Source organism: Panthera pardus, unplaced genomic scaffold (genome assembly GCF_024362965.1).
Source record: "Panthera pardus isolate Hobbes unplaced genomic scaffold, ASM2436296v1 HiC_scaffold_12, whole genome shotgun sequence".
Lineage (NCBI taxonomy): Eukaryota > Metazoa > Chordata > Mammalia > Carnivora > Felidae > Panthera > Panthera pardus.
In genome coordinates, this window is record NW_026526677.1 from 8785206 (window position 1) to 8811967 (window position 26762).

Below are 26762 nucleotides of genomic sequence, written 5' to 3' on the forward strand. Positions count from 1 at the left end.
GCAAGATTACAGTCCCTTGAGGCTCCATTTCGGCTTCGGCTAAAAATGCCAGGGCCCAGCTGCGGTCACCAGAAAGGAGGCAGGGGATGGGAGAAAGGGGCAGAAAGAGAGGGGCACCCCTTGAAGCTCAGAAAAAGCAGCGAGGTGCAGAGGGCGGGACCCACCCGGTGCTGAAGGGAGCCTGGGTTCTCACCCAGCCGCTGCTGTAATGTGCTGTGTGCCCTAGGACAAGTCACTTGCCCTCTCTGTGACTCCCTTTGCTCATCTATATATTGAGCGACTCCAGAAGAGTGTTTATACGGGAGGTCTGTGTCTGGGGGGCACGTGGGGCGGGGGGTCGGATCTTTATCAAGATCCCCCAGGATTCTTTGGACTAGAGTCGCTCCAGTTCTGGTTCAAATTCCAATAAAGCCTTCCCTCTACAAGGCAGCACAATCTCTCAACTTAATCTTGAGTTGGGAGGTCTCAGGATCCGACCACGCCGGCAGCAGGGAATTCTCTGCAGGACCAGGCTGGGCCGAGGCCCCGGGGCGCCTTAGCGGAGGGAGGAGTCAGCCGCTGCTCTAATCGAGGGGCAAGTGCAGGGGCGCCTCCGGGGAAAAGCATCTCGGTCAGAGCCTCTCAAGGGCGGCAGCAGTGTGGCTAGTTAGCAGGCTTGGTAGAAATGCAAACTTTCAGGCCCCACCCCAGACCTACTGGAGAAGACTCTGGGGGGCAGGGCTAGGGCGCAGGAATCTGCATTTGCACACTCTCCAGGTGACGTTGATGCGTGAGAGGCACTCACTGTCTTAGGGCTTCACTGGCGGGGCTTGGGGTGCAGAGCCAGGAGCCTTGCTGGGTAGGAGGTAGGAGGAGCTGGGCTGCTAAAGGCGCTTTGCCTTGGGAAATTCGATCAGAGGGTCACCCTCCCCCCTCCCCCCTGTGGAGGAGAAGCCGAGGTGGAGAATCCTGTGGGGCAGGGGCAGGGGGCCCATCCCAGCCTCCCAGCCTGCACAGATCTTTGGGCCAGGGGCAAATGTGCCCTCCCCCACTCCCCAACCCAGCCTCAGTCCCCTGTCCTCATCTGAATGCAGATGGAGGGTGTCTTAATCTGCCCGTTGTGCCTGCTTGCACAACAGATGTTTATTTTCTCACAGTTCTGGAGGCTAGAGGCCCAAGATCAAGGTGTCGGAAAGGATTTTTTTTTTCCTGAGACCCCTCTCCTTGGCTTGCAGAGGGGTCGCTCCTTGATCTGTGTGTTTGTGACCTAATCTCTTCTTGTAAGTGGTCCAGTCATCTTGGATCCTACTCATAGGAACTCATTTTTACCCTAATGACCCTTTTAAAGGCCTTTTGTCCGAATATAGTCTCATTCTACAGTTACCGGCGTTAGGACTTCAACATAATGATTTTTGGGAGCGGAGCACAATTCAGCCTGAAATTCCTATAACCGGTGTCACCCTGGACCCCCAAGACTGAATATGAGACCCCGTTGGTCTGTCCAGGGGTGGGAGAGGGAAAATCCCTCTTCCTGAGCCAGAGTGAGGGGAACTTGTGGGGGAGGGGGAAAGGGCTGCTGCTGACCCTGACATTGAACCCAGAGGGGCTTCCCCTGCCCCAGGCTGGTGGCCCCCCACCCCCACCCCAGCTCCCTACCCCTGGACTTTTCCCTCAGAGCACTTACCATACTCATCATTCTATATTGAAGAATCGTTTAATGTTTGTCTCTCCCTCCCCCTCCTTCCTGACTATACGTTCCATGAGGGCAAATTTATTCTTACACCCTCAGTACCAAGCAACGCCCGACACCGAGCAAGTGCTCAAAATGTATTTAAAGAATGAATGACTGTAACAAGCTGTGGTTTATGGCTCCTGTCCAGCTGCCACCTCCTTCTCTGTCGCTTCCCCAGCAGTCCTGGCCCAAGCAGACACTAGGCACATTTTCTTCTAACTGGCTGCGGATTGTAACCGAGGCAATTTTACCTGATTATCTATGAATAACCAATTCGTAGCCTGGGAAACTTAATCCACGGTCAGGGACCTCAGGGTTCCTCACTCTCCCCTGTTCTCTGATCCAGCAGCTTCTTTCCCAATCCCTGCCGCTGAATGGGTGTAACTCTGGGCCTAGGGAGGGACCAATGCCCAGATGAACCTATTTTGCTCTGCATCTTAGCCCTTTCTTCTATCTGATTCCCTTTCTAGGTCACTGGAAACTCTCATGGATCCTGTTTCCCTCGGGACCAGTGTGGACCCATCCTGGAACGGAATGGGGGGATAATGAGCAGAAATCTGGGAGGAAGAATCCACAGAATGAGACAGGTGGCTGGATAAGGAAGATGAGGAAAAGGAGCTGGAAAACAAACGCACAGACAGAAGACTCCAGCCTCCTGAACCAATGGATTGCGAAGAGTCTGGTGCATTCATGGAAAAACAGGGAAGCTGTGGGTAATCTGGGGTGGGGGGGGGGGGGGGTGTGTGAGCTGGCTGGTTCCAGTGGAGACCAGTTTGGAGGACGTGGGGGTGCAAGAATCGGCCTGGATAGAGCCTGGCCAGGGCCTCGATCAATGTTCGATCAGCATTTATTGAAGGAATAAAGATGCTGTTGTCTGGGAGCATGTTAATACACTCTGGAGAAAACAGTTGCCATTTATTCCGATTCTCTTTTGCCCCGTGCGTTTTCATGGTCGCGGCCATTTTGCGTGACCGGGTGCGGTGGCTGTTAAAGGGAGCAGCAGTCACTCTGGCTCTCAGGGAGCTTCCAGTCTAATTGGAGAGACAACACACCCTTGGAGGGGAGAGCCAATAGGACAGAGCCGACTTCTTTTTCTCCCAAAGAGATCAAACCATCTGGACAGAAATACTGTAAAACGGAGGGAAAGAGCAAGCATCACCAGTAACCTCCGAAGGCTAACACGACACTTCTCATTACTTTGATGTATAGCCTACGACCCTTCTTCCCTCCCCCATGGAACATAAGTTTATTGCAGAATCTCAACCTAAAAACTTGATGTAGCTTGATTTTTATTCCCAACCATGGCTCTTGACCATGTATGTTGACTCCCTCTTTCCCGCGGGGTTACAGACCTCATCATATCCCAGACAGTTCTGGTCACTCACCAGTCACTTTTGGCTACTGGAACTCAAAATAGTTTAGCGCTGGTCGTCAACGGTTGGTGACATCACAGAAAGATACAGAGGCAGACATATTCACTTCCTGATGGAAGAACACATGGACACTAATGGAATCCTCTGGAAGAAAAAGTCGCCAAAGCTGAATTTGATGGAGTCTCTATACTTAGTTACCAGTGTCTAGGAATATAGGGCATGAATGATTGTATTGTACAAGACAAATAACTCTGGTTCTCTGGGGTTTGTTTGTTTTTTTTTTTTCCCTCTAAATATGGAACGCTTCACAAATGTGTGTGTCATCCTGGCACCGAGGCCATGGTAATCATCTCAGTATTGTTCCAATTTTAGCACGTAGGGTGCCCATGCCAGCATCCCCGTTACTTCAATGAAAAAGTTTCAGGGAAGAAGAGAGGTGGAGGAGAAGCCGGTAAGATTGGAGGTTGGCAAACATTTTCTGTAAAGGGCCAGCGAGTAAATATTTACACTTTGAAGGCCATAAAGTCTCAGATGCCACAGCAACTACACATCCCTGCCCTTGTCGTGCGAAAGTTGCCAAACACGGTCTGAAAATAAAGGGCTTTTAAAGGTGAAATAAAGGGGATTTAAAGGTGATGTTTAAATCAAACATGGATGCTGAAAGTTGGATTTCATATAATTCTCGCATGACACAAATACTCTTATGTTCTAAGTGGTTTAACAATAAGGGCTCCTGGGTGGCTCAGTCGGTTAAGTATCTGACTCTTGATTTCAGCTCAGGTCATGATCTCTTGGTTCATGGGATCGAGCCCCACATCAGGCATTGTGCTGACAGTGCAGAGCCTGCTTGGGATTCTCTCTCTCCCTGTCTCTCTCTCTCAAAATAAATAAATAAACTTTACAAAAATCTAGAAATGATATTTTTGTGTTTAAAAAAATTTTTTTTTAATGTTTACTTATTTTTGAGAGACAGAGAGAGACAGAGCACAAATGGGGCAGGGACAGAGAGAGAGACACACAGAAACCAAAGCAGGCTCCAGACTCTGAGCTGTCAGCACAGAGCCCCATGTGGGGCTCGAACCCATGATCCATGAGATCGTGACCTGAGCCAAAGTCGGACGGAAATCGACTGAGCCAACCAGACATCCCTATAAACAATTCAACAGTATATAAAGCCAGTGTTAGCTCTCAGGCCATACAAAAACAGGCAATGGCTGGATGGCAGTTAGAGGGTAGTTGCTGACTCCTACTTTCACAAAAGGAAATTAAGAGGCACATCCCCTGGTTGTAATTTGTGGATCCACGTGGCTTTGGGCTCAAACAAAAACCACGTAAAAAAACACATAAGCAAAATCAGGGAGAGGTAGACTTTGGCTATTTGATGACATTACGGAACTGTTAACGTCTTTAAATGCGCTAACGGTGCCGTGGTCATCTTCATTTTTAAAAGATTCCTTATCTTTTAGACAGATGTACCGAAATACTTACAGATGAAATGATACGGCATCTGGCATGTGCTCCAAAAAAATCTGGTTGTTGAGAGGAAGTTGGCGGGGCGGGGGGGTATAGATGAAGCAAGACTGGCCATGCACTGTAAGCCGGAGAGGCTGGGTGAAAGGTTAGTGGAGATCCATTATTCGGTTTCCTCTGACTTTTATTTTTATGTGCGCGTTTCCATAATAAAAAGTAACAAAAGCAAGCAAAACCCTAAGATAAGTAAAGAAAACACCCGACCAAGAAAATCAACCAAACCAAAACCACAGCTCAGTGTACAGATTTGATCGCGTGTCCTAATTCACCTGGGGTGAGGTGCATGGCCTGAGGGCCTGGGAGCAGAGGAGAGTGTAGACATCACCGCACGTGGGGGCAAGGAGGAAGGTCAGAGTTGACAGGCCCCGGGAAGCCGGGGGTGGTCCGTGGACTGTCCCCAGCTCTGTGCCATTTCAGTCCTAGTGCTGAGGCCTCTGCTTATGTGGTCTCGGTAGACAGAGTGCAGGCAAAGTTCCTTTACTCCAATACTCGGTCATCTCTGAGGACCTCTTCAGAGAGGCACCCGGGTCTCCCTTGGGACCCTTCTAAATTTTTTTTTTTAATGTTTTTATTTTATTTTTGAGAGAGAGACAGAGTGCAAGCAGGGGAGGGGCAGAGAGAGAGGGAGACGGACTCTGAAGCAGGCTCCAGGGTCCGAGCCATCAGCACAGAGCCCGATGCAGGGTTTGAACTCATGGACTGCAAGATCATGACCCGAGCCGAAGTCAGACGCGCAACCGACTGAGCCACCCAGGCGCCCCTGGACCCTTCTAGAAGTAGGAGTCCTTCCTCTCCCAGCCGTCCAGTCCAGTTCTTGCCCCTCCACCCTTGCATTGTTTCAGAGGGGTGCTTAAGATATTACTTTTAGACTTTGAGCACGCATGTTAAAATTTCAAGGGCAATAAATAAAAGAGTAGAGTGTAAACTTCCAAATGAGTAGAGGGAAACATGTAATATACCTAAGATCAAATCTTTACGAAGAGTAATATAAAGTTTGTTTCTTTATTTTGAGAGAGAGAGAGAGAGATATGGAGACTCCCAAGTAGGTGCCATGCTGACAGCGCAAATGAAACTCATGAACCATGAGATCATGACCTGAGCAGAAATCAAGAGTCGAATGCTTTCCCGACAGAGCCACTCAGGTGCCCCCTACAAAGAACAATATGAAACTTCATCGAAAGAGGTTAAAGGAGACCTAACAGATAGAGATCATATGTAATCGTCTGGAAAACTCAATTTTGTAAAGATGTCAAAATCGCCAAGCTGATTTATTGACTCAATGTGATTTCTTCCTTTTTTTTTTTTTTTTTTAATGTTTATTTTTGAGAGAGACAGAGTGTGAGCAGGGGCGGGCAGAGAGAAAGGAAGACAGAATCCGGAACAGGCTCTAGGTTCTGAGATGTCAGCACAGAGCCCGACATGGGGCTCAAACTCACAAACTGTGAGATCATGACCTGAGCCGAACTCGGACGCCTAACTGACTGAGCCACCCAGTCAATGTAATTTCAGTCAAGATGTCGACAGAGTATTTTGAGCAATTTAACAAGCTAATATTTATGGAAGAGTGAAAGCTCAAGAAGAGTCAAGAAGCTTCTATGGAAGGATAAGGGGGAGAGGGAAGGATCTCAAGATAACCACATATCTAGATTTATCATAGGGGCGCCTGGGTGGCTCAGTCGGTTGAGCGTCCGACTTCAGCTCAGGTCACGATCTCATGGCTTGTGGGCTCGAGCCCCGCGTCGGGCTCTGTGCTCACGGCTCGGACCCTGGAGCCTGTTTCAGATTCTGTCTCCCTCTCTCTCTGCCCCTCTCCCATGCACGCTGTCTCTCAAAAAATAGACATTAAATAAAATTCTTTTTTAATTTAAGATTTATCATAAAGATATAATGGTTAAAATCCCTTGATAGTAGCACAAAGAGAGACACATTGACCAGTGGAATTGAATACAGTCAACAATATTCTTGCTCATTCACCAAAGCCTGAGGTGTGACAGAGGTGGTCTTGCTCATTACTGGGGGAAGAAGAAATTATCAATAAGTCAGGCTGAGGTAAATCATATGGGGATTATTCACATGGGGAAAATCAGTTCCAGACAGATTAAGTGAAAAGGACAAAATTTTGCAACTTTCACAAGAAAATATAGAATAGTTTTCAGACCTCAGGGCGAGGAAGGACTTCCTGGAAAGACACAGAGTGCTAACCACAAAAGAAAGGACTGATACAGTCTACTTCATTAAAGTTAATAATATCTCCTTATCAGGAGACTTCAGAAAGAAAGTGGAAAGCTAAGCCATTAACTGGAAGAAAATATGAAAAAAAACCCAAATACAACTGACAAAGATGAGCATCAAAGACACATAAACGGCTTCTCCATATTAATAAGAAGACAACTCCAAAGAAAACTGGGCAAAAGACACAAACAGGCACTTTTTAAGAGCAGAAATCTAAATGGCTATACCTATATATAAAGGTTTCAATCTTAATGATCAGTGAAATGTAAATTAAAACTTCTAGTTTTAAAAAAAAGGTATTTTTATAGGAATAGAATCAAGCCTCTCCTTTTTTTTTATTTCAAAAAAAAATTTTTTTATCATTTATTTATTTTTGAGAGACAGAGACAGAGCATGAGCGGGGAAGGGGCAGAGAGGGAGAGGGAGACACAGAATCGGAAGCAGGCTCCAGGCTCTGAGCTGTCAGCACAGAGCGCGACAAGGGGCTCGAACTCATGGACCATGAGATCATGACCTGAGCCGAAGCTGGATGCTTAACCGACTAAACCACCCAGGTGCCCCAAACCTCTCTTTTTTTAAAATTAATTTTTAAATATTTACTTTTTTTTTTTTTGAGAGAGAGCGTGCGAGCAGGGGAGGGGCACAGAGAGGGAGACAGAGGATCTGAAGCAGGCTCTGTGCTGACAGCGGAGAGCCTGATGCGGGGCTCGAACTCACGAGCCATGAGATCATGACCTGAGCCGAAGTCAGATACTTAACTGTCTGAGCCACTCAGGCACCCCCACCCCCCTAAAACACAACTTCTAGTAAAACTCCTTCATAAAATACTATTTTATATCCACTCACCGGGAAAAAGTAAGTATGACAGCACTAAGTCTTGGTGAAGATGTAAACCCATAAGAATTCTTACACACACTGGTAGAAGTGACATTGGTACACTCAGTGGGGAACACGTTTTACTATTCTGTTGTGTAGAATCTCTTGTGTGTGCACACCCGGGCATAGTTTGGGCTCTTTTCCATAGTTTCGAATTCCAAATGAGAAAAAAGGACCAAGTGGCGTTATCGCTGGGTCAGTAAATTGTGGTGTATTCACAGAATGGAATGTTTTTCCGCAGGGAAAATGAATTACCGATCTGCACGGTGATAGGTATGTATTGTAGAAACAGCTTTGAAAGAAGCAAGTTGCAGAAGAAAAAGCTTGTTAACGCAGCTTACCATTTTTCTAAGGCTTCAAGTATGCCAAACCAAACAATGTATTAGGGATGCAAAGAAAGGATTTTAAAAAGCTGTTTTTTAGAGGCTTATTTTACTTATTTATTTTTAAAAGTTTATTAAGAGGGGGGAGGGGGAGGGCCAGAGAGAGAGAGAGGGAGAGAGAGAATCCCAAGCAGGTTAGGCAGAGTCAGCCCCCAAGCAGGGCTCAATCTCACCAACCGGGAGATCATGACCTGAGCCAAAGTCAAGAGTCCAAGGCTTAACCGACTGACTCAGCCACCCAGGTGCCCCTAAAAAGCCATTTTAAAAAGCAAGGGTATAGGGGCACCCGGGTGGCTCAGTCGGTGAAGTGTGCGACTTCGGCTCAGGTCATGATCTCACGGCTTGTGGGTTCAAGCCCGGAGTCGGGCTCTGTGCTGACAGCTCAGAGCCTGGAGCCTGCTTCCGATTCTGTGTTTCCCTCTCTCTCTGCCCCTCCCTCGCTCGCGCTCTCTCTCTCGGAAATAAATAAACATTAAAAGATTCAAAAAAAAAAAAAAAAAAAAAAAGAAAAGAAAAGAAAAAAAGCAAGGGCATGATAGACACAAGAGTAGGCAGAGGATACCTCTGGCGGAGGGCGGCAGGGAGATGGGATAAGGGAGGAACACACAGGACCTAGCCTCTGGGTGCTAGGTGTGTTCCCCTTCTTAAGTAGGCAGGTGTATTCACGGGGAGTAATTTTATTATCACGTTTTCACAATTACGTGCATTCCATACGTTTTGTGTATATTACATATTATATGTAATTAATTACAAAATATACAATTTAAGTCATGCAAATAATTTAAAAACCTTGGATCCCTCAAGATCTTAACTCCTGAGCGTGCCTCCCCCAGGCCCTCCTAATCTGGCCTCAGTGCATTTGTCGCTCCTTAACGTCTGGCTTCTGCAGCGAGGTCGGATGGCACACCCCCGCCTCCGTGCCTACTGGCCCGCGTGGCCTTCCGCCCCACGGATGACCTCCGCCGCCCCCCTCCCCCGCCTTTCCCGGGCCTCCAAGCGCCCCCGTTTGCGCCCTCTCTGTTCCCTCGGCGGTGCGCGCGGCGCCCCGCGCGCCCCCGCCGTTGGCCGCGCGCCCCGCGTTCCGGGATTCGCGCCCCTCCGTCCGCGGCCCCGCCGACCCGGGGCAGAGCCGCCTGGGCCGCGCCGGCGCCGAGCCGCAGCTGCGGGATGGGCCTGAGCCCGGCCGCCCCCGGGAAGAGCAGGCTCCGCCTCTCCCGCTCCCCCGGGCCCCGCCCCAAACCCGCGTCGGGAGCCGCAAGTACGGGGCCCAGCCGTGACCCCGTCGGCCCGGGCGCCGCCGCTGCAACCGGGCCCCTCCCCACCGAGCCGCCGCGCCCCGGCCTGGAGGCCCTACTGGGAGGTTCTCGGACCCCCGCCCCGAGAAGTCACCAGAGTTGTCTTCCAGGCCCCTTCTCGTAGCTACGTGTTGATGGCGCGAAATGCCGGTTAACCGGAACGAGTGCACGCTCGGGAGGGAGCGTTTGATGTTCATTGCATCAGCGCGAGCCCTGCGACTCTGTTTGGGGGCGGCAGGGCTAGCGGGGTGGCAGTCCCGGGCAGGCGGAGTTGAGAACGGCTCTAGGGTTCTAGCTCCTCAGAAGCTTCTGCTGCCGGGTTTAGTCCCGGGATTTCTGGGCTCTCCCTCCACCTTCTTCCCCATTCTATCCCAGAGAGTTCCTAAGTCTTTCCTAACCGGAGGAGCCGAGACCTCTCCAGCACCTAGTCCCACAGCCCCCTTCGTTTACCCCCCCAAATGGACTGAGGGCTGACCAGGCCAGGCTGGAGCTCGGAGCCACCTTCACAGAGATGTCCATGGCGCTGCCTCCAACTCTCCCTTCACAGATTTCACGTCTGTAGGAGGCAGTTGTGGTTTAAAAAGCATCTTCCCTCCCCTCTCCCCCTTAGAAATATCCTCTCAAGCGTTGGTCCAGCTCTCCCCCAAGCACCCGCAGCAGGGAACCTCAGAACTGGACAGAAGCGTCCAGGAGGGGTAAGAGTCACCCTATGGAGGGACTGGCTTTTAGGGTGGGGGGAGCCTTTTGAAGAACCGACTTTGACGGCAGCTCTTATAATTACGGAGGTGGTTTTCAGAGGAACCAGCCTACCATTAACCAGTAATCGGAAGGCTCGTGTGCTCCTGGTAATAACCAGATTGTGACCAGGGCTTGGGGCCACTGACAGGACCTGCCTTGCGGCAGTTCTAGTGACAATGTCTTGCCCAGAGCCCTGCGGACAGAATCGCTTTAGAAGAACGCTTACAATGTGGCCAGTTGGTCTCACTAATGAATGATGAGATCTTCTTGCAAATTTCCTTAATTCACTTTAATTGAAAACACAGTTTGCTTCTTTTGAAGATTTTAAGGGTCTGAAAGTTCCCCAAAGAGCTATGTTGAAAAGGAGGGGTTCTGTCCACTCCCATACACTATACTTTGGAGAAGAGGTGAAGCATAGGGAAAGGTCAAGAAAATGCCATTTTTTTGGTTGGTAATGTACCGGACGTGTACATATGGTCTCTCATTTAACTCTCTTGGGAATTCTGAGAAAAATACTTTCATCTCTGTCTTATAGATAATCAAACTGATGTTCAGACAGATTTGTTTACTAGCTCAAGGTTGGACAGCAAATATCAGAGCCAGGATTCAAACCCACGTCTTTTTTTTTTTTTTTTTTTTTTAAGATTTTATTTTTTGGGGTGGGGCACCTGGGTGGTTCAGTTGGTTGAGTGTCCCAACTTTGGCTCAGGTCATGATCTCACTGTTCGTGAGTTCGAGCTCCCTATCAGGCTTTGTGCTGACAGCTCAGAGCCTGCTTCAGATTGTCTCCTTCTCTCTCTGCCCCTCCCCCACTCACACTCTGTCTCCAAAATAAACACTAAAAATTTTTTGTAAAGATTTTATTTTATTTTTATTTAAAAAATTTTTAAAGTTTATTATTTATTTTTTTGACAGAGACAGAGACAGCGTGAGTTGGGGAGGAGCGGGGTGGGGTGGGGGGGAAGAGAGAATCCCAAACAGGCTCCATACTGTCAGCACATAGCCGGATGCGGGGCTCGAACTCACGCGATCGTGAGATCATGACCTGAGCTGAAACCAAGAGTTGGATGCTCAACTGACTGAGCCATCCAGGCTCCTCAAAGATTTTTTTTTTTTTTTTTTTTGAAGTGATCTCCAAACCCAATGTAGGGATTGAACTCACAACCCTGAGATTAGGAGTCCCGTGCTCCTAAGGCTCTACCGAATGAGCCAGCCATGTGTCTTTTTGACCCCAATATATTTCACCACACTATCCCAAAGCACATTCCTGCCTTTGGTTTCAGCCCTCTCCTGCAACATTTTGTTTAAGGGACAAAATCTACTGATTTCTTTCATGACACTTGCAGTTACACTGTTGTGGCCTAATGAGATTTCTCAGAAATATGGAGCAAGTTGTTGGAAGAAACAGCTCAAGAGTTCAAGGGGCTTGCCTCTCACAGCTGGACCAGAAGAGAGAAGGGAGGGAGCAGAGTTCTACTGCATTTCATTAGAAGCCATTATGTACTATTACTAGTTTTTTAAAGCTATGTGCAAGTGTCCCTTTGATAAGTAAGAAAGATTATCAGCAATTTAAAAAAAAATCCTGAGAGCTACTCATTGCTATCATTATTAGCATTTTAAACAATCGTCTGAAAAGCAGTAAATGGCGGTGATTTTGTACGACAGCTAAATGCGTGATCGCAGAAACAAGCCTTGGGGAAAATGTTTCCTAGAACCTGAAAATTGAAAGGTATCTTAAAATCCCACATCTGAAGTGATGCAGAATTTCCAGTATTTGTGAAATAGTGTGATTTGTTAACTACGTGATCCCAACATTCATTTAGGGAGGAGCCCGGAGTTAACTTGGAGACCACACCCAACCGGAAAAGAGCAGAGTCACATTCAACCCCGAAGCCTGAGAGTGCAAGCAAGTTAGCAAAGCAAGCCGCCAAGGTGGGCATCCCAAGAATTCTGAGCGCGTATCTTTAACGTGCCTGTGGCTTCTCTGCAGACCGTGTTTTACTTTATTTAGACTGTGTGGCAGGTTGAACTGCCTAGCGACTTGGGATGTTGGCTATGCCTTCAAAAATTCTTTAAACACAGCTTTGTTGAACTCTTCATTGAACTTTATTGAGGTATAAATGACATGCAGTAAATTGCACATATTTAGAATATATAGAGTTGGATGTGTTGTGACATATGGGTGCACCCACGAGACCATCACCGTAATCAAGATAATGAACATCTCCATAACTTAACGAAACTTTGTTTCCCTTTGTAAATCCCCCCCTCTCTTCTCACCTGCATCCCCAGGAATCACCTGATCTGCTTTATGTCACTGTATATTAATTTGCATTTTCTAGACATTTATGTAAAGGAAATCATATCGTACATGCCCTTTTTGTCCATCTCCTTTCACATGATTTCATGTAATTATTTAAAGTTGTATCCAGGGGCGCCTGGGTGGCTCAGTCAGTTAAGTGTCTGACTTTGGCTCACGTCGTGATCTCGTGGCTCGTGAGTTCGAGCCCCGTGTTGGGCTTTGTGCCGACAACTCTTCAGATTCTGTCTCCGTCTCTCTCTGCCCCTTCCCCCGCTCACTCACTCTCTCTCTCTCAAATATAGACATTAAAAACAATTAAGTTGTATCCATATTGTTGGGTGTTATTAATAGTTGATTCCTTTTCACTACTGAGTAGTATTCCATTTTTTTTCCATTCACCTCTTGATGGGCATTTGAGCTGTTCCCAGTCTCTGGCTCTTACAAATACAGCTTCTGTGGACATTTGTGCACAAGTCATTGTACAGACATATGCTGTCTTTTTCTCTTGGGTGAATATGTAGGAATGAAATGGCTAGATCATACGGTAGATGTATGTTTAACTCACTGTTTTCCAAACTGATTGTGCCATTTTACACTCCCACCAGACGATCGAGTTCCTCCGTGACCTCATCAGTGTTTGGTATAGTTAGTGTCTAATGTTAGCGATCCTAATAAGTATGTAGGGATCCCATTGTGGTTTTAATTTGTATTTCCCTAATGACTAATGATATTGCACATCTTTTCATGTGTTTATTTGCCATTCACATATATCCTATTTGGTGAAGTGTCCAAATCTTTTGCCCATTGTTTGCCTTGGGTTTGTGTGTTTGGGAGTTGTTCAGAAATTCTGTGTGCAAGCCCTTCATCAGATACGTGCTTTGCAGTATGCTCTCTCGAGCAGAGGAGTAGGGCAGAGGGAGAAAGAGAGAATATCAGGGCCTGATCCCACCACTCCAGGATCACAACCTGAGCTGAAATCAAGAGTTGGACACTTAGCCGACTGAGCTACTCAGCTACCCCTAGATATTTTAAAGTTTTAGTTTTTTTTTTTTTTTACATTTACATTTACATCTTTGATACGTATTGAGCTAAGTATATGGTGTGAGGTACAGATTGAAGTTTTGTTTTGTTTTGTTTTCCTTATGAATATCCCGTTGTCCTGGCACCATTTGTTGAAAAGACCATTCTTTCTCCATTGAGTTGTCTTTGTACCTGCGTAAAACCCAGTTATCTATGTACTGTAAGTCTCTTCCTGAGCTCTCTGTTTGGTTCTGTTGATCCTACTTGTCTATTGTGGGGCTAGTACCGTACTATCTTGATTACTATAGCTTTATAATAACTCCTGAAATCAAGTAATGTTAGTCCTCCAACCTTTTTGGCTCTACAAAAAGCCTTCCGGGATTTTGATGGGAATCGCATCAAATCTTTAAGAGAATTGATGTCTTAACAATATTGAGTCTCCTGTCCGATGAGCAAGATGTGCTATTTATTTCTGCCATTTCCCTCAGCAATGGTTTATAAATTTCAGCATACAGATCTAGCACCTCTTTTGAAAGATTTTCAGATCTTTGGTCAGTATTTAATATTTTTTGATACCCCTGAAATAGCTTAAAATTTTTTTTCAGATTTCAATTTTGAAAATTTAAACTGAAAAAAATGTTAATTTCTGACCGTTGGTTGCTAGTAGTCGGAAATACTTTTTAAGTTTATTTATTCATTTTGAGACTGCACGCGTGTGAGAGAGAACGTGAGCAGGGGTGGGGCAGAGAGAGAGAGGGAGAGAGAGAATCCCCAGCAGGCTCCATGCTGTCAGCATGGAGCCCAGGATGGGGCTCGATCCTATGAACCATGAGATCATGACCTGAGCGGAAATCAAGAGTCAGACGCTTACCCAACCGAGCCCCCCACAATTGACTTTTGTAGATTTACCTTCAACCTTACTTACTTGCTTTAGTATCCTTTGGGGGGTAGATTCCAATAGACCTTTTACATAGGTGATCACATCATCTGCACATAAGGACGGTTTGGCATTTTCTTTTCTAATCTGGATGCCTTTATTTATTTTTTGTCTTCAATTGCACTAGCTGGGAATTTCAGTACAATGCTTACTAGCAGGGTGGCAGCAGATGTCTGTCTCATTCTTCAACTTAAAGGGAAAACATCCAGTCTTTACCATTCAACATGATGTAAGCTGTAGGTTTTTCATAGAGCCATTTTATCAGATCTTTTTAATCCCTTTTTAAATTTGTTGAGAGCTTTTTTTTTTTGTTAAATCAGGAATAGACATTGAACTTTAACAAGTGCTTTTTCTGTACCTATTGAGATCACAGTTTTCCTTTTTTAGTTTGAATTACATTGAGTGGTGCTCAAATGTTCTAACAACACTGAAATACTGGGTTGGGGGGGGAACTCACACGTGGCCATGATGTATCCTTTTTATACATTGTTTGATTCGATTTATAGAATTTGGCTTAGAATTTTTGTATTGATATTCATAAAGGATATTGATCTGTAATTTTATTTTCTTGTAATTGTCTGGTTCTGTATTAGGGTAATGCTCGCCTTATGGATTGAGTTTGGAAGTATTCTCACTTCATAATATTCTGTGTAGAATTCATATCATTTCTTCCTTTCATGGTTGGTAGAATTTACCAGTGAAGTCGTTTGGGCTTAGAGTTTTCTTTGTGGGAAGAATTTTAATTACAAGCCTACAAGAATTTTAACTACAAACCCTTGGTAGATATGGGGTGGTCACATGATCTGTTTCTTCATGAGTGAGCCTTAATGGCTTGTGTCTTCAAAGAATCTCCGCCGTTCTCATAATTTGTCAAATTTATGGGCATAAAGTTGTTTGTAATATTCCCTCACTGCCCATTTACTATCTGCAGAATGTGTAATAATGTCATCTCTCTCATCCCTGATATTGGTAACTTTTGTCTTCTCTTTATTTTTCCAATCAGTTTGGTTAGAGTTTTATCAATTTTATTGGTTTTCTCGAAGACCTCGCTTATGATTTCATTGATTTTCTTTTATTGTCTTCTGTTTTCTGTATCTCTGCTGCTGCCCCATTTGTTATCATTTCCTTTCTTCTCCTTACTTTGGTGTTATTTCACAATTCTTATTTATTTATTCGTTTATTTTTTTGAGAGAGAGAGAGAGAGAGAGAGAGAGAGAGAGTGTGTGTGTGTGTATGTGAGAGAGAGAGAGTAGGGGAGCGGTAGAGGGAGAGAGAGAGAATCTTAAGCAGGTTCCGTGCCCAGTGCAGAGCCTGACATGGGGTTCAAACTCTCGACCATGAGGTCATGACCTGGGTTGAAATCAGGAGTCAGTGGCTTAGCCAACTGAGTCACCCAGGCACCCCTCACATTTCTTTGTTAATGTCTTAAGGTGAAAGTGGAGGTCATTGATTTCAGACCTTTCTTCCTTTCTATTATAGGCATTTATGACTATAAACTTCCCCGTTTAACACACTTCATGTGGTTTGAATCCATTTGAAATTTATTGAGACTTGCTTTATGGCCCGAAATATGGTCCATCTTGGTAAATGTTCTGTTAGCTCTTGAGAAGACTGTGTATTTTGCTATTATTGGATGGGGTATGCTGTAAATATCAGTGAGGTCAAGTTGGTCCATAGTGTTATTCAGGTCTTATGTTGATATTTTTCTATTAATTACATAGAGGAGTATGAAATTTCTGAATATGATTATGGATCTGTTTCTTTCTCCTTACAGTTTTATCAGTTCATTCTTGATGAATCATGGGGCCCGTTATTAGACATGTAGACGGTTAAGGTTATTATTTATTCTTGATAAACGGATTCCCTTATTATGAAATTACTTTCTTTATCACTAGTAATATTCTTTGCTTTGAAATCTACTTTCAAAGTATAGCCACTCTAGCTTCCCTTCTTTTTTTTATTTATGTTTATTTTTTATTTTTTATTTATTTTTTATGTTTTTATTTATTTCTGAGAGAGAGAGAGAGAGAGACTGAGCACGAGTGGGAGAGGAGCAGAGAGAGAGGGAGACACAGAATTCGAAGCAGGCTCCAGGCTCTGAGCTGACAGCAGAGAGCCCGATGCGGGGCTCGAACCCACAAACCCTGAGATTATGACCTGAGCCAAAGTCAGACACTTAACTGACCGAGCCACCCAGGTGCCCCAAACTTTACCCCTTTAAAGTGTATAATTATAATGCACGGGTTTTTAGTACATTCAGAGTTGTGCAGCCATTGTCACTAAAAAATCTTAGAACTTTCTCAATATTCTCAAAAACCTCTCGACCCGTTATCAGTCACTTCCTGGTTTCCCTCTGTCCTAGTACCTGGGAACCCTACTTTTTGTCTCTATGGATTGACCTATTCTGGACATTTCATGTTAATGAAATTCAGTATGTGTTTTTTTGTGTCTGGCTTCTTTGACTTAACATAACGTTTATGAGGTTTGTCCGTGCTGTAACATGCAGCGGCCCTTCATTCATGTTTATTGGTGAATAATATTCCATTGTTTGTATAGACCACGTTTTGTTTAGCCATCCGTCAGTTGATGGACATTTAGGTTGTTTCCATCTTTTGGCCATTGTGAATATCGCTGCTACGAACATTCATGTACAAGTGTGGACATAGGTTTTCAATTCTCTTGGATGTAAGTTACCTTTTATTTTAAATTACAGCGTTTTTTTTTTAACATTTATTTATTTTCGAAGGAGAGAGAGAGAGACAGAGTGCAAGGGTTGGGGGGCATAGAGAGAGGGTGACACAGACTCAGAAACAGGCTCCAGGCTCTGAGCTGTCAGCGCAGAGTCCGATGGGGGGCTCGAACCCACAAACTGCAGGATCATGACCTGAGTCGAAGTCGGATGCTCAACCGACTGAGCCACCCGGGCGCCCCCAGTCAGTTGCCTTTGAAAAGAATTGAAGTTATGAGAAAAAAATGAAGAGATTGGACCCAGTGTTTTTGAAGGTATCTTCTAGAGGTGGTTTTAGTGTGATATGATTCTAGGTGCTGAGAGTTGGCTACAGAAGTTGACTATCCCAGTTACTGGGGGTTCATTAAGACCCTCTGCATTGCACTCGCTTAAAGGAGGTGAGGCTTTTGACCTCTTTAGTAAAATAATGATCCTGACAGTCAAAGGTTTTTATTTCTCATTATGTGATAGAAGAGGATAGGGCCAATTGATTCTATGAAAGAAGAGGAAAGTGCCAATCGAGTTGGTCTTAGTTATGTTGTTCAGGAATGTAGCATTGTCGATGATTAGAACATTATTACCAGGCCAATGAATGATCAAGGCCAGTCACCAATAAGAATTTCCATTTCTCCTTGCAGGGTATTTTCACAGGACACTATGCCAACTTCCAGAATGTTTCAAGACCATTTTGTTCAAATGGTACTCTAAGGACTGACTTAGCTTAGCAGAGAGCAGAGCGAGTGGGTAGCAGTCATAAATGTTCACGAAGCTCCCATATTGCACAATATATAACAAGGTTGATATTTTTGTAAGTGTTTTCAGTTTAGTACTTTACCAAGTCAGACTCTTTAGCAAGCTTTATGATGCGGGAAGTTGCTGTTGCCCTTCTAGCTGCGGGGAGGACATCACCTTCGACATTTTAGAAGATTGTTTTTATTTTTATTATTTATTTATGTATTTATTTAATTTTTTATTTTTTTTTAATGTTTTATTTATTTTTGAGACAGAGAGAGACAGAGCATGAGCAGGGGAGGGGCAGAGAGAGAGAGAGGGAGACACAGAATCGGAAGCAGGCTCCAGGCTCTGAGCTGTCAGCACGGAGACCGACACGGGGCTTGAACTCATGAACTGTGAGATCATGACCTGAGCCGAAGCCAGACGCCCAACCGACTGAGCCACCCAGGCACCCCTAGAAGATTGCTTTTAAACAACCTTGCATTTTTAAGGGTAGGCTTTGGAATCCCATTTGATAACACTATAAGCAAAAAGCAGGTCTGTAGGACTCAATGTTACTGGCAAAAATGTAGTAAGAGATGAATAGGATTTTACTTAATAGCAGTGAAATAAGGACTATCGAAGTTTCCTTGGCTACATTTAAAAAAAAAATTTTTTTTAACATTTATTTATTTTTGAGACAGAGAGACAGAGCATGAATGGGGGAGGGTCAGAGAGAGAGGGAGACACAGAATCTGAAACAGGCTCCAGGCTCTGAGCTGTCAGCACAGAGCCCGACGCGGGGCTCGAACTCACAGACTGTGAGATCATGACCTGAGCCAAAGTCAGACGCTTAACTGACTAAGCCACCCAGGCCCCCCCTCCTTTTTTTTTTATTTAGCAGAGATCTGGAAGGATCCTTGCCCTCAAGGCCCTCACAGACTGTGTGGGGAAACAGGAAGTAGATAAGACTTACATTACAATGTGATAAGCAACATTATCATGGGTCCTTGTAGGAGACTTTGTATATCATTGATACATGGTTTCATTCACTTCCCGGTTTTAGAGAGTCAGGCTCTGGGTTTTATTTCTGAGATGTTGTCGGGGTCAGGGTCAGAGCCTAAAGTGGAATTCCTAATATTTGTGTCTTGAGGATTTTCTTACACCGCTGGCTTTCCACATCCGCTCTAATACCTGGTCAGGGGTTGACCCGAGAGTCCATGCGTTCTAGAAAAGGCCCCAGGGCTTCACCTTTTTACTCCTAGGAGTTCAAATTATTGCTCTTACCTTGTGATTTTTGCTCTTGCCAACCTGCCACAGGCTGTAGACAGGAACAAACCCGCGACCCACTTCCCTGCCACGTCTGTCAGATTGATAAAACTTTCAGAAACATTATCCCGGGGCCTTACAAAATACCGGTTTTTCTCAGCAGGTGACTAATTCTGGGAGGAGGGTCAGAGCCGGGTTGCCGGTCTCTGCAAAGGGAATAAAAGGCAGGTGGATGGAACGTTTTGAAGTAACATCTGACTCCAAAGAGAGAAAGAGGGCACAGAGACCCTGATCTGGAATTGGAGATTGGAACATCACTTGGGACTGGAGGTTTGTCCTGGAGGCTATAGACGGTTCTGTGAGGTCCATGAAATGCTGGGGAGGATAAAGTACAGGGAAAAGGAAGGACAAGACTTTGGAAAAGCCTCCAATGTAGCTATAACACTGGTTGCGATTAGAGTCACCTGGGGAGCGCTTAAAACTCTAGTCCCCAGGCCATACTCCAGATCAGTCTTCCTTTTTATTTTTTTAATGTTTATTTATTTTTGAGAGAGAGAGAGAGAGAGAGAGTGTGTGCGTGGGGAAGGAGCAGACAGAGAGGGAGACACAGAATCCGAAGCAGGCTCCAGGCTCTGAGCTATCAGCACAGAGCCCGATGCGGGGCTTGAACCCACGAACCATGAGATCATGACCTGAGCCGAAGCCGGACGCTTAACCGACTGAGCCACCCAGGCGCCCCAGAGTCTTAATTTTTAAAAGTTCCCCAGGTCATTTTCATGTGCAACCAAGGTGGAGACCCAAAGCTCAATAAAATCGATTTAGTGATTTCTTAGAGAAAATCTAGCAAGGGAGTGGTAATTCTTGTTGACTACTGAGTCTGTTGTGAATCACATTCAAGTTTTTACCTTACTACCCCTATCCAGTGGTAATACTGCAGGTGAAGAGTGTTAAGGAACAAAAGAAAACTCCCGAAAATTCTAAAATTCCCTCCTCTTCCGCAAAGAAAAGAACCACTGACTAATATCTCTTGTGAGTATAGATGTCAAAATCCTCGACAGAATACCAGCAGACTGAGTTCGGCAACACAGAAAGAGGATATACACCGTAACTGAGATTTATGCCAGGTGTGCAAGTTGGGTATAACACCCTCAAATAAATTAATGTCCTACACCATATTAATGAAGGACAGAAATAATGTGATCTTATCCTTGTACCCAGAAAAGGCAGTTAGCAAAATCAAGGTGAATGACGGGCTGATAGACCCAGGGTTGCCTGGGGCTGGGGTTAGGAGATGGGAAGGTCTACACAGGCACGAGAAATCTCTTCGGAGGTTTAGGACAATCCACGTTCTCACTTGGATGGTGGTGATGGTTAAGCAAACTTTGTGAATTTGTAACTTGGAAAAGAAACAGGTGAACCCCCTCCCTCCCCCCTTTTACTTCCAGGAGGTTTGGCCCAGGCAAATGGCTGTCCTTCGCCAGGGAAATAGAGGGGGGAATGGGGAGGTGAGCTATAGCCTTGAGGAAGTTAGGCTGTGTGGGCAAATTGTTGCAAAGTTGGCGTAAGTGGCAAAGCCACTGTAAAGTTGATGGCTCGGTGGGGTGGTTTGATTGTCTAAACTGACTCTGACCTTCCTTTCTCAGGGAGGAATCAGGGAACAGACCTTCTTCCCAGGACAAACAGGGATAGTTTGGGAGGGACGCACATTACAGAAGGAGGGATATGGGATAGGAAGGATATGAGAGTTTTTTTCTTTTTCTCCCTTCCTTTCTTTCTTCTTTCTTTCTTTCTTTCTTTCTTTCTTTCTTTCTTTCTTTCTTTCTTTCTTTCTTTCTTTTCTTTCTCTCTCAAAAATAAATAGACATTAAAAAAAAAAAAAAGATATGAAGAAACTCAGTATGGTCTCCCAGGGCTGAGGGAGAAAACTCAAGGACAGACTTGGAAGGGTTTGAGACTCGGTTAGAGAGGTGAGCAGAGAAGTTTGGTTTGGCCAGGCTGGGACGGCACCGTGACTGCTGGGCAACTGCAACCCTTTGGAGTGTGTGTGGGGAGCTGGCATGCAGAGGAGGGGAGGACCCTTTGGACCACAGGTGGTCCACGTGGTGACCTGTAGAGGAAATCGGGACATCAGCAGGTGCAGGAAGTGTCTGGGCACTGATGTCTCCATCAAAAGGGCCCCAGAAGGGTTATTGCCAGGCCAAGGCTGCCAGGTGATGGGGTCGGAGGGATCCGGCTCAGGCAGAGCTCCACTAGAAGTCCTCACACCCACACTACTGACCATCACCCTCCTCACCACCCCCCCCCCACCCCCGCCCCTGCAGGAGAACCCCTTCCGCAGTGCTCATTTTCAGGGAGAAAAGCTGAAAAGAGTTCCAGCACATATCGCAGAACTCATCTGGAGGGTGCATTTGGAACCGAGGGGCAATACATTGATAGCTGGCACAGTTAGCCTCTGTGGCTTTCATAACGAGGGTGACAGCAGGAGGGGGGGGGGGTGGGTCCTTTGGTGCCGCGTGTGGAGAGAGCTTCTTGCCACCGGGATTTCTGTAAAGCAATGGAATCCGGTGTCTTCAGGCTGAGCGGGAGCTGCTCTCCAAACCGGGTCCTTGGGCACGTGCAGTTTCTTTCTTCGATCTCATTTCTTCCGTCACAGAGCAAACCAAGACCCAGACCTGGAGACCTGATTGAGATTTTTCGCATCGGCTATGAGCACTGGGCCATCTACGTGGAAGACGACTGTGTGGTCCATCTGGCTCCCCCGAGTAAGAGTGGATACTCTATTGAAATGTTGATATTGACATTGAAGTTAGCGGAGTGAAAAGAAATACAGTTAGTTATCGTGTTCCTCAGCTGCTGCCTTTCATTAGCCGTAGAATTCTCGAAGCATTACCGGGCCTTAATGGAACTGGGTGATGGGGCCTGATCTCTTGTCTACCAAAAACCACTGAGTGTCCAGCCCTAAGGGAGATGGAAAGTCAGAAAGTGTCCCCCTGTTCCCTGAACCTCAGTCCCCCTTCCTCATACTTCTGAGGGTTCCCCGGGAGGAGTGCAGATGCTTACAGGTTCCGATCGTCCCCAAATGCTGCTTCCGGCTCCCTGATCGCTTGGGCCCCTCCGCCCGCCCATGTCTCCCTGCGCTTTCCACCTGTCCGGGGCTGCCGGGCCTCATTGTGGACCCAGCTGTTCTTTCATTTGTCAACATTGCCTCCCACAAAGGCTGAGACGAAACTGGCAGCTGATTAAAACTTGAGTGGAGATGTGATGGGAGGAAGCGGGGAAACTGACAGAACGGAACAGGAAACGGACTCAGTTAACTGGTCGCCTGGGGCGAAGGGCCCTGGAGGAGCTGGAGAATATGCATATTCTTTGATGCCTTTGGAATTTTGCCTCCTGTGCAAGGACTGCCCGTTCAGGATGGAATTACAGAAGGGCACTGGGACTGCTCACGGCTCTCACTGCCTGGGGCTCCGTCCTCCTCCTTGGGCCCAGCCTCTCACTTGCTGGGACCTTCCAGCAGGGCAGAGCCCCTCCCTCTCCCATGCCCCGCCTACACCAGGACAAAGTAAAAAATGCTCCCCGTTACAGTTTCCCCCACCTCTCCTTCCCAGACTGAGTCCAGGAGCCTCCGTCTTGTATAACCAGAGAGGTCGCTAACAGTCACGTCCCCACCCTCCCCGTCAGATCTTCCTCTGAAAATGAATTCTGCTCCTCGGAGCTGAATTCCCTGCTGTCAGCTCTTGTAAAATCAACAGAGAGTCTTCTAATACGGAAGGACAGAACAAGGGACACTTCTTGTTCTCAGACAGCTTTCAGAGGAGGAGGGTACCCACCTTGGCCTATCCATATGGTCTCGGCAGAAACACAGTCTTGGTTTTAGATTGCGACCGTCCTGGTTCTGGGCAGGTGCTTGACCCTCTCTGAGCATCTGTGTCCTCTAAGGACTGAATATGATAACATAACCCCTTTCAAATGTTTCTCTTTTCGAATCCGTGGAATGCTGTTTCCAAATCCCAGTGTTTGAGTGGAGAGAAAGGCATCGTGGTTCTGGCTGGAAGCTGAGTGGGGTAGCAGCGAGAGGCCTGTCTGCTTGTGCCCAGTGGTGGCTGCAGAGGGAGGCATGTCACAGAGCCCCACACCCGGGAGCTGACACTTACCTGTAAGGGTGCTTAGCGCACGTTTGCAAAGATGCTGAAGTCTAGTTAGGAAAGCCAGACTCAAGACTCTTAGGACTCTGTCAGGTCAGCGCAACACAGGATGGAGTCCGGGGCTGTGACATAAGGTTCTTCTAGAGTTTTATAAGAGAGAGAGATTGCTGCGGGGGTTGACCGTGGGGAGTGCGGTGCAGGGTAAAAGTCTTCACGGGCAAGTTGGTCCCGGGCAACTCCTTTCATCTGACTCCCATCCTCTTCCGTGCCTTTTGATTTTTGTTTAAGCGTATTTCTTTATTTTGAGAGACAGAACATGAGCGAGGGAGGGGCAGAAAGAGAGAGAGAGAGAGAGAGAGAGAGAGAATCCCAAGCAGGCTCTGCACTGATCAGTACAGAGCCCCAGGCGGGGCTCGAACTCACGAACCGTAAGATCCGAGAGTCGGATGCTTAACCGACTGAGCCACCCAGGCGCCCCCTGCCATGCTTTTTATAGATGGGGAAGCCGAGGCCTCGGAGGGAAGCAGCTTGACCAACATCTTGGCGGGAGCCAGTGCTCTGCACCCCCCCGCCCCCGCCCCCAAGCTGTCCCTTGCAGGTTTCCAGCTTGTGTTCATCTGGGTCTCTAGGTGAGGAGTTTGAGGCCGGCAGTATCAGTTCCATCTTTAGCAACCGGGCCGTGGTGAAATACAGTCGCCTGGAGGACGTGCTGCACGGCTGCTCTTGGAAGATCAACAACAAGCTGGATGCGACGTACCTGCCCCTGCCCGTGGACAAGATCATCCGGCGCACGAAGAAGATGATCAACAAGATGGTGCGGTACAGCCTGATTGACAGGAACTGTGAGCACTTCGTCAACGACCTCAGATACGGTGTGTCCAGGAGCCAGCAGGTAGGGCGCCTTTGGCTCCGCCGGTGGCTCCTTGCCCGGCTCTCCTGGGGCCTTGTCATCCCAGTCACTGGTCGGAACGGTGCGCGCTGGTTTCATCTTCTTGGTTGCACTACTGGGCTTCTGCTTCTACGGGGCTTTACGGTTCGGGAGGTATTTTCACCGCTAGGAACCCGCGGAGGACTGTAGAGCAAGGACCCTGGGCCGAGTCCCAGCTTGGCCGTGTGTCTCCTCGGTCAAACCATTTTTTTATTTCTGAGACTGTTTGTTCTTTTACAGGATGGGGATGAACCGAGGTCCATACTTTGTTGTTAAAGCTGCAAGCTAGCAGCGACATGAGGCCCACAGACGTGTTTTGCCTGGATGAGTCGTAGTTTCTTTTTTTTAATTTGAATGACTTGCCAGCATTTTTTTTTTAATGTTTATTTATTTTTGAGAGAGAGAGAGAGAGAGTGTGTGTGTGTGTGTGTGTGTGTGTGTGTGAGCAGGGGAGGGGCAGAGAGAGAGAAGCAGGCTCCAGGCTCCGTGCTGTCAGCACAGAACCTGACGCGGGGCTCGAACTCACAAAACTGTGAGATCATGACCTGAGTCGAAGTCGGACGCTTAACTGACTGAGCCCCTCACGTGCCCCAAACAGCATTTAACCACGTAGAGATTTTATATGAAAAGATCTGGATTCACAGCCTCCCTAGAACAACTAATTGATCAGGCCGTCAGGCGCGTACCCCTGCTTGCCGACACGCTGTGGGGCCAAGCGTGTCTGCCTCTTTCAACGGGGTGTGTGTGGCGGGGGTTAGGTATGCCACCTTCCGGTTTCACCCGCTTAACCTGCCTGGCCAGCCGGTGCTGTGTCTGGGTTTATGACTTCCCACCACACAGAGCAGAAGTAAATCCAACCAGGCACAGCCCATGTGTTCAAGAGCTTTGAAAACCTAAATATCTGTGACAACTTGGGCGGCCCTTGTTTATATTCGGTCCTTACTAAAACCCCCTGAGATGAGTGGAGGACGTAGTTGTCGTCCCCTTTTTCATAGATTAAGAAGTCAGGAATTAAAAACTAAATAAGTAAAAATAGGGGCGCCTGGGTGGCTCAGTCGGTTAAGCGTCCGACTTCAGCTCAGGTCATGATCTCACGGTCTGTGAGTTCGAGCCCCGCGTCGGGCTCTGTGCTGACAGCTCAGAGCCTGGAGCTTGTTTCAGATTCTGTGTCTCCCTCTCTCTCTGACCCTCCCCCATTCATGCTCTGTCTCTCTCTGTCTCAAAAATGAATAAACGTTAAAAAAAAATTAAAAAAAAAAAATAAAGAGGGAAATAAGTAAAAATAAAGATTAATTGTGAGAAGAAAAAAAAAATACCAAGAATGAAAGGTAGGACGTAATGTTTCTGCTTTTTTTCCTATGTCTTTTTATGTTCTTTCTGGCTGCGGGGCTCAAATCCCAGTCTGTCTACTACTGCTGAGTGTGAGCGGGTCACCCAGCCCCCGCCCCTGCCCCCTCTACATTGTGCACCTTCCCCCTTTGTACTCTGTCCGCTCGTGGCCCGTACACCGTTCTTGGGAGGCCTCACTCCAGGGCCGAGGGCTTGGGGGTTCCGGTGTGAAGGATCGCCTGTCCCCTGAGCGTTTGTACATGAAAAGAAGACCCCCAAGGATCAGATGGATTATAGGGGGCCTTCTCTGGAGTGTGGGCCAAGCTTAGACACTAATTCACTTCGTGACTTTGTCCCCGTGAGTTGTGTCCAAGTGAGTCCCCCCTCCGTGGCTCTCAGATTCCCTGTATGTGGAATGAGGGCCCCCGTGGCTGTGCCGCTCGGAGATCCTTTGCCTCTGAGCCCTACACTAGAGGCAGACCCTGAGCTGAATGGACTCCGAGGGAAGAAGGGGGCCAGGAGCCGTGGATGCCCGTGGGGGAAAGGGAGAGCATCTGCCTCGGCTGTCCATCCCGGGCCATCCTGACCTCTCTCGAATCTTTGGAAATATAGGCCAGCCAGGTCGCTTCCTCCTCTAGAAAAAGACTCCAGGCAGGCCGGTTCCTGAAGGGGAGGGGTGAGGTGTAGGGGTAGGGCAGGGCACCAGCCTCTGAGTGTCCCGTGAACCCCTCTGCTCTGCAGGTGGAACACGCCCTGATGGAAGGAGCGAAAGCTGCCGGTGTGGTTCTTTCAGCTGTGGTGGACAGCATACGGCCCAAGCCTGGCCCCGCCTGAAGGTGCTGGAAATTCCAGGCAGAGGAAGAACGGCTGCCGCCAGCAAGGACAATCACAGCCCCTTTCCTCCCCTTGCCTTCTCTCGCCATAGCTCCTCCCGAGAAAATCGGGAGCTTCTGGAGGAATCCAGAGTGTATCCAATTACCCCTCCAGAAATACATCCAATATATGTGATCATAGATCCAAGGACTCTCGGGGTGAGAAGAACCGAATATTTATTATGCCTCCCCTAGGCGCCAGGCACCTTGCGAGGCATCATTTCATATACTCGTTTCATTTTGTTCTCTGTGGGACGGGTCTTGCTTGTTTCCGAGGCCGACTCTGGTCTGTGATGCCGGAATACCGTCTGGCACATCCCGGAGACCTCGGCTCGAACATTCCCAGAGACCAAGAGCTCTTCCGAAGTTCTTTTTCTTGA

General features: G+C 47.1%; 1 protein-coding gene and 1 non-coding gene across 2 annotated transcripts; one reads left to right on the forward strand and one right to left on the reverse strand.

Moving 5' to 3' along the window:
• Positions 1-3373: 3373 nt before the first annotated feature.
• Positions 3374-3483, reverse strand: LOC128776285 (U6 spliceosomal RNA). Its single transcript, XR_008421370.1, has one exon. It is a non-coding gene; the product is annotated as a U6 spliceosomal RNA (small nuclear RNA).
• A 5720-nt stretch (positions 3484-9203) lies between these two features.
• On the forward strand, positions 9204-26523 carry PLAAT5 (phospholipase A and acyltransferase 5). The gene is made up of 6 exons (XM_019414742.2): positions 9204-9363; positions 10011-10095; positions 11962-12070; positions 21762-21870; positions 23883-24145; positions 26252-26523. Exons 1-6 carry the CDS (start codon positions 9273-9275, stop codon positions 26342-26344), a joined length of 750 nt encoding a protein of 249 aa, XP_019270287.2. The 5' UTR covers positions 9204-9272; the 3' UTR covers positions 26345-26523.
• Positions 26524-26762: the final 239 nt, after the last annotated feature.

Excerpts from the sequence above, each read along its gene's own strand:
- PLAAT5 (XM_019414742.2), top strand. The coding sequence starts at position 9,273 with ATGGGCCTGAGCCCGGCCGCCCCCGGGAAGAGCAGGCTCCGCCTCTCC. Across the intron at positions 10,096-11,961 it reads GACAGAAGCGTCCAGGAGGG|GGAGGAGCCCGGAGTTAACT; the intron begins GTAAGAGTCACC and ends ACATTCATTTAG. Across the intron at positions 24,146-26,251 it reads GTGTGTCCAGGAGCCAGCAG|GTGGAACACGCCCTGATGGA; the intron begins GTAGGGCGCCTT and ends TCTGCTCTGCAG.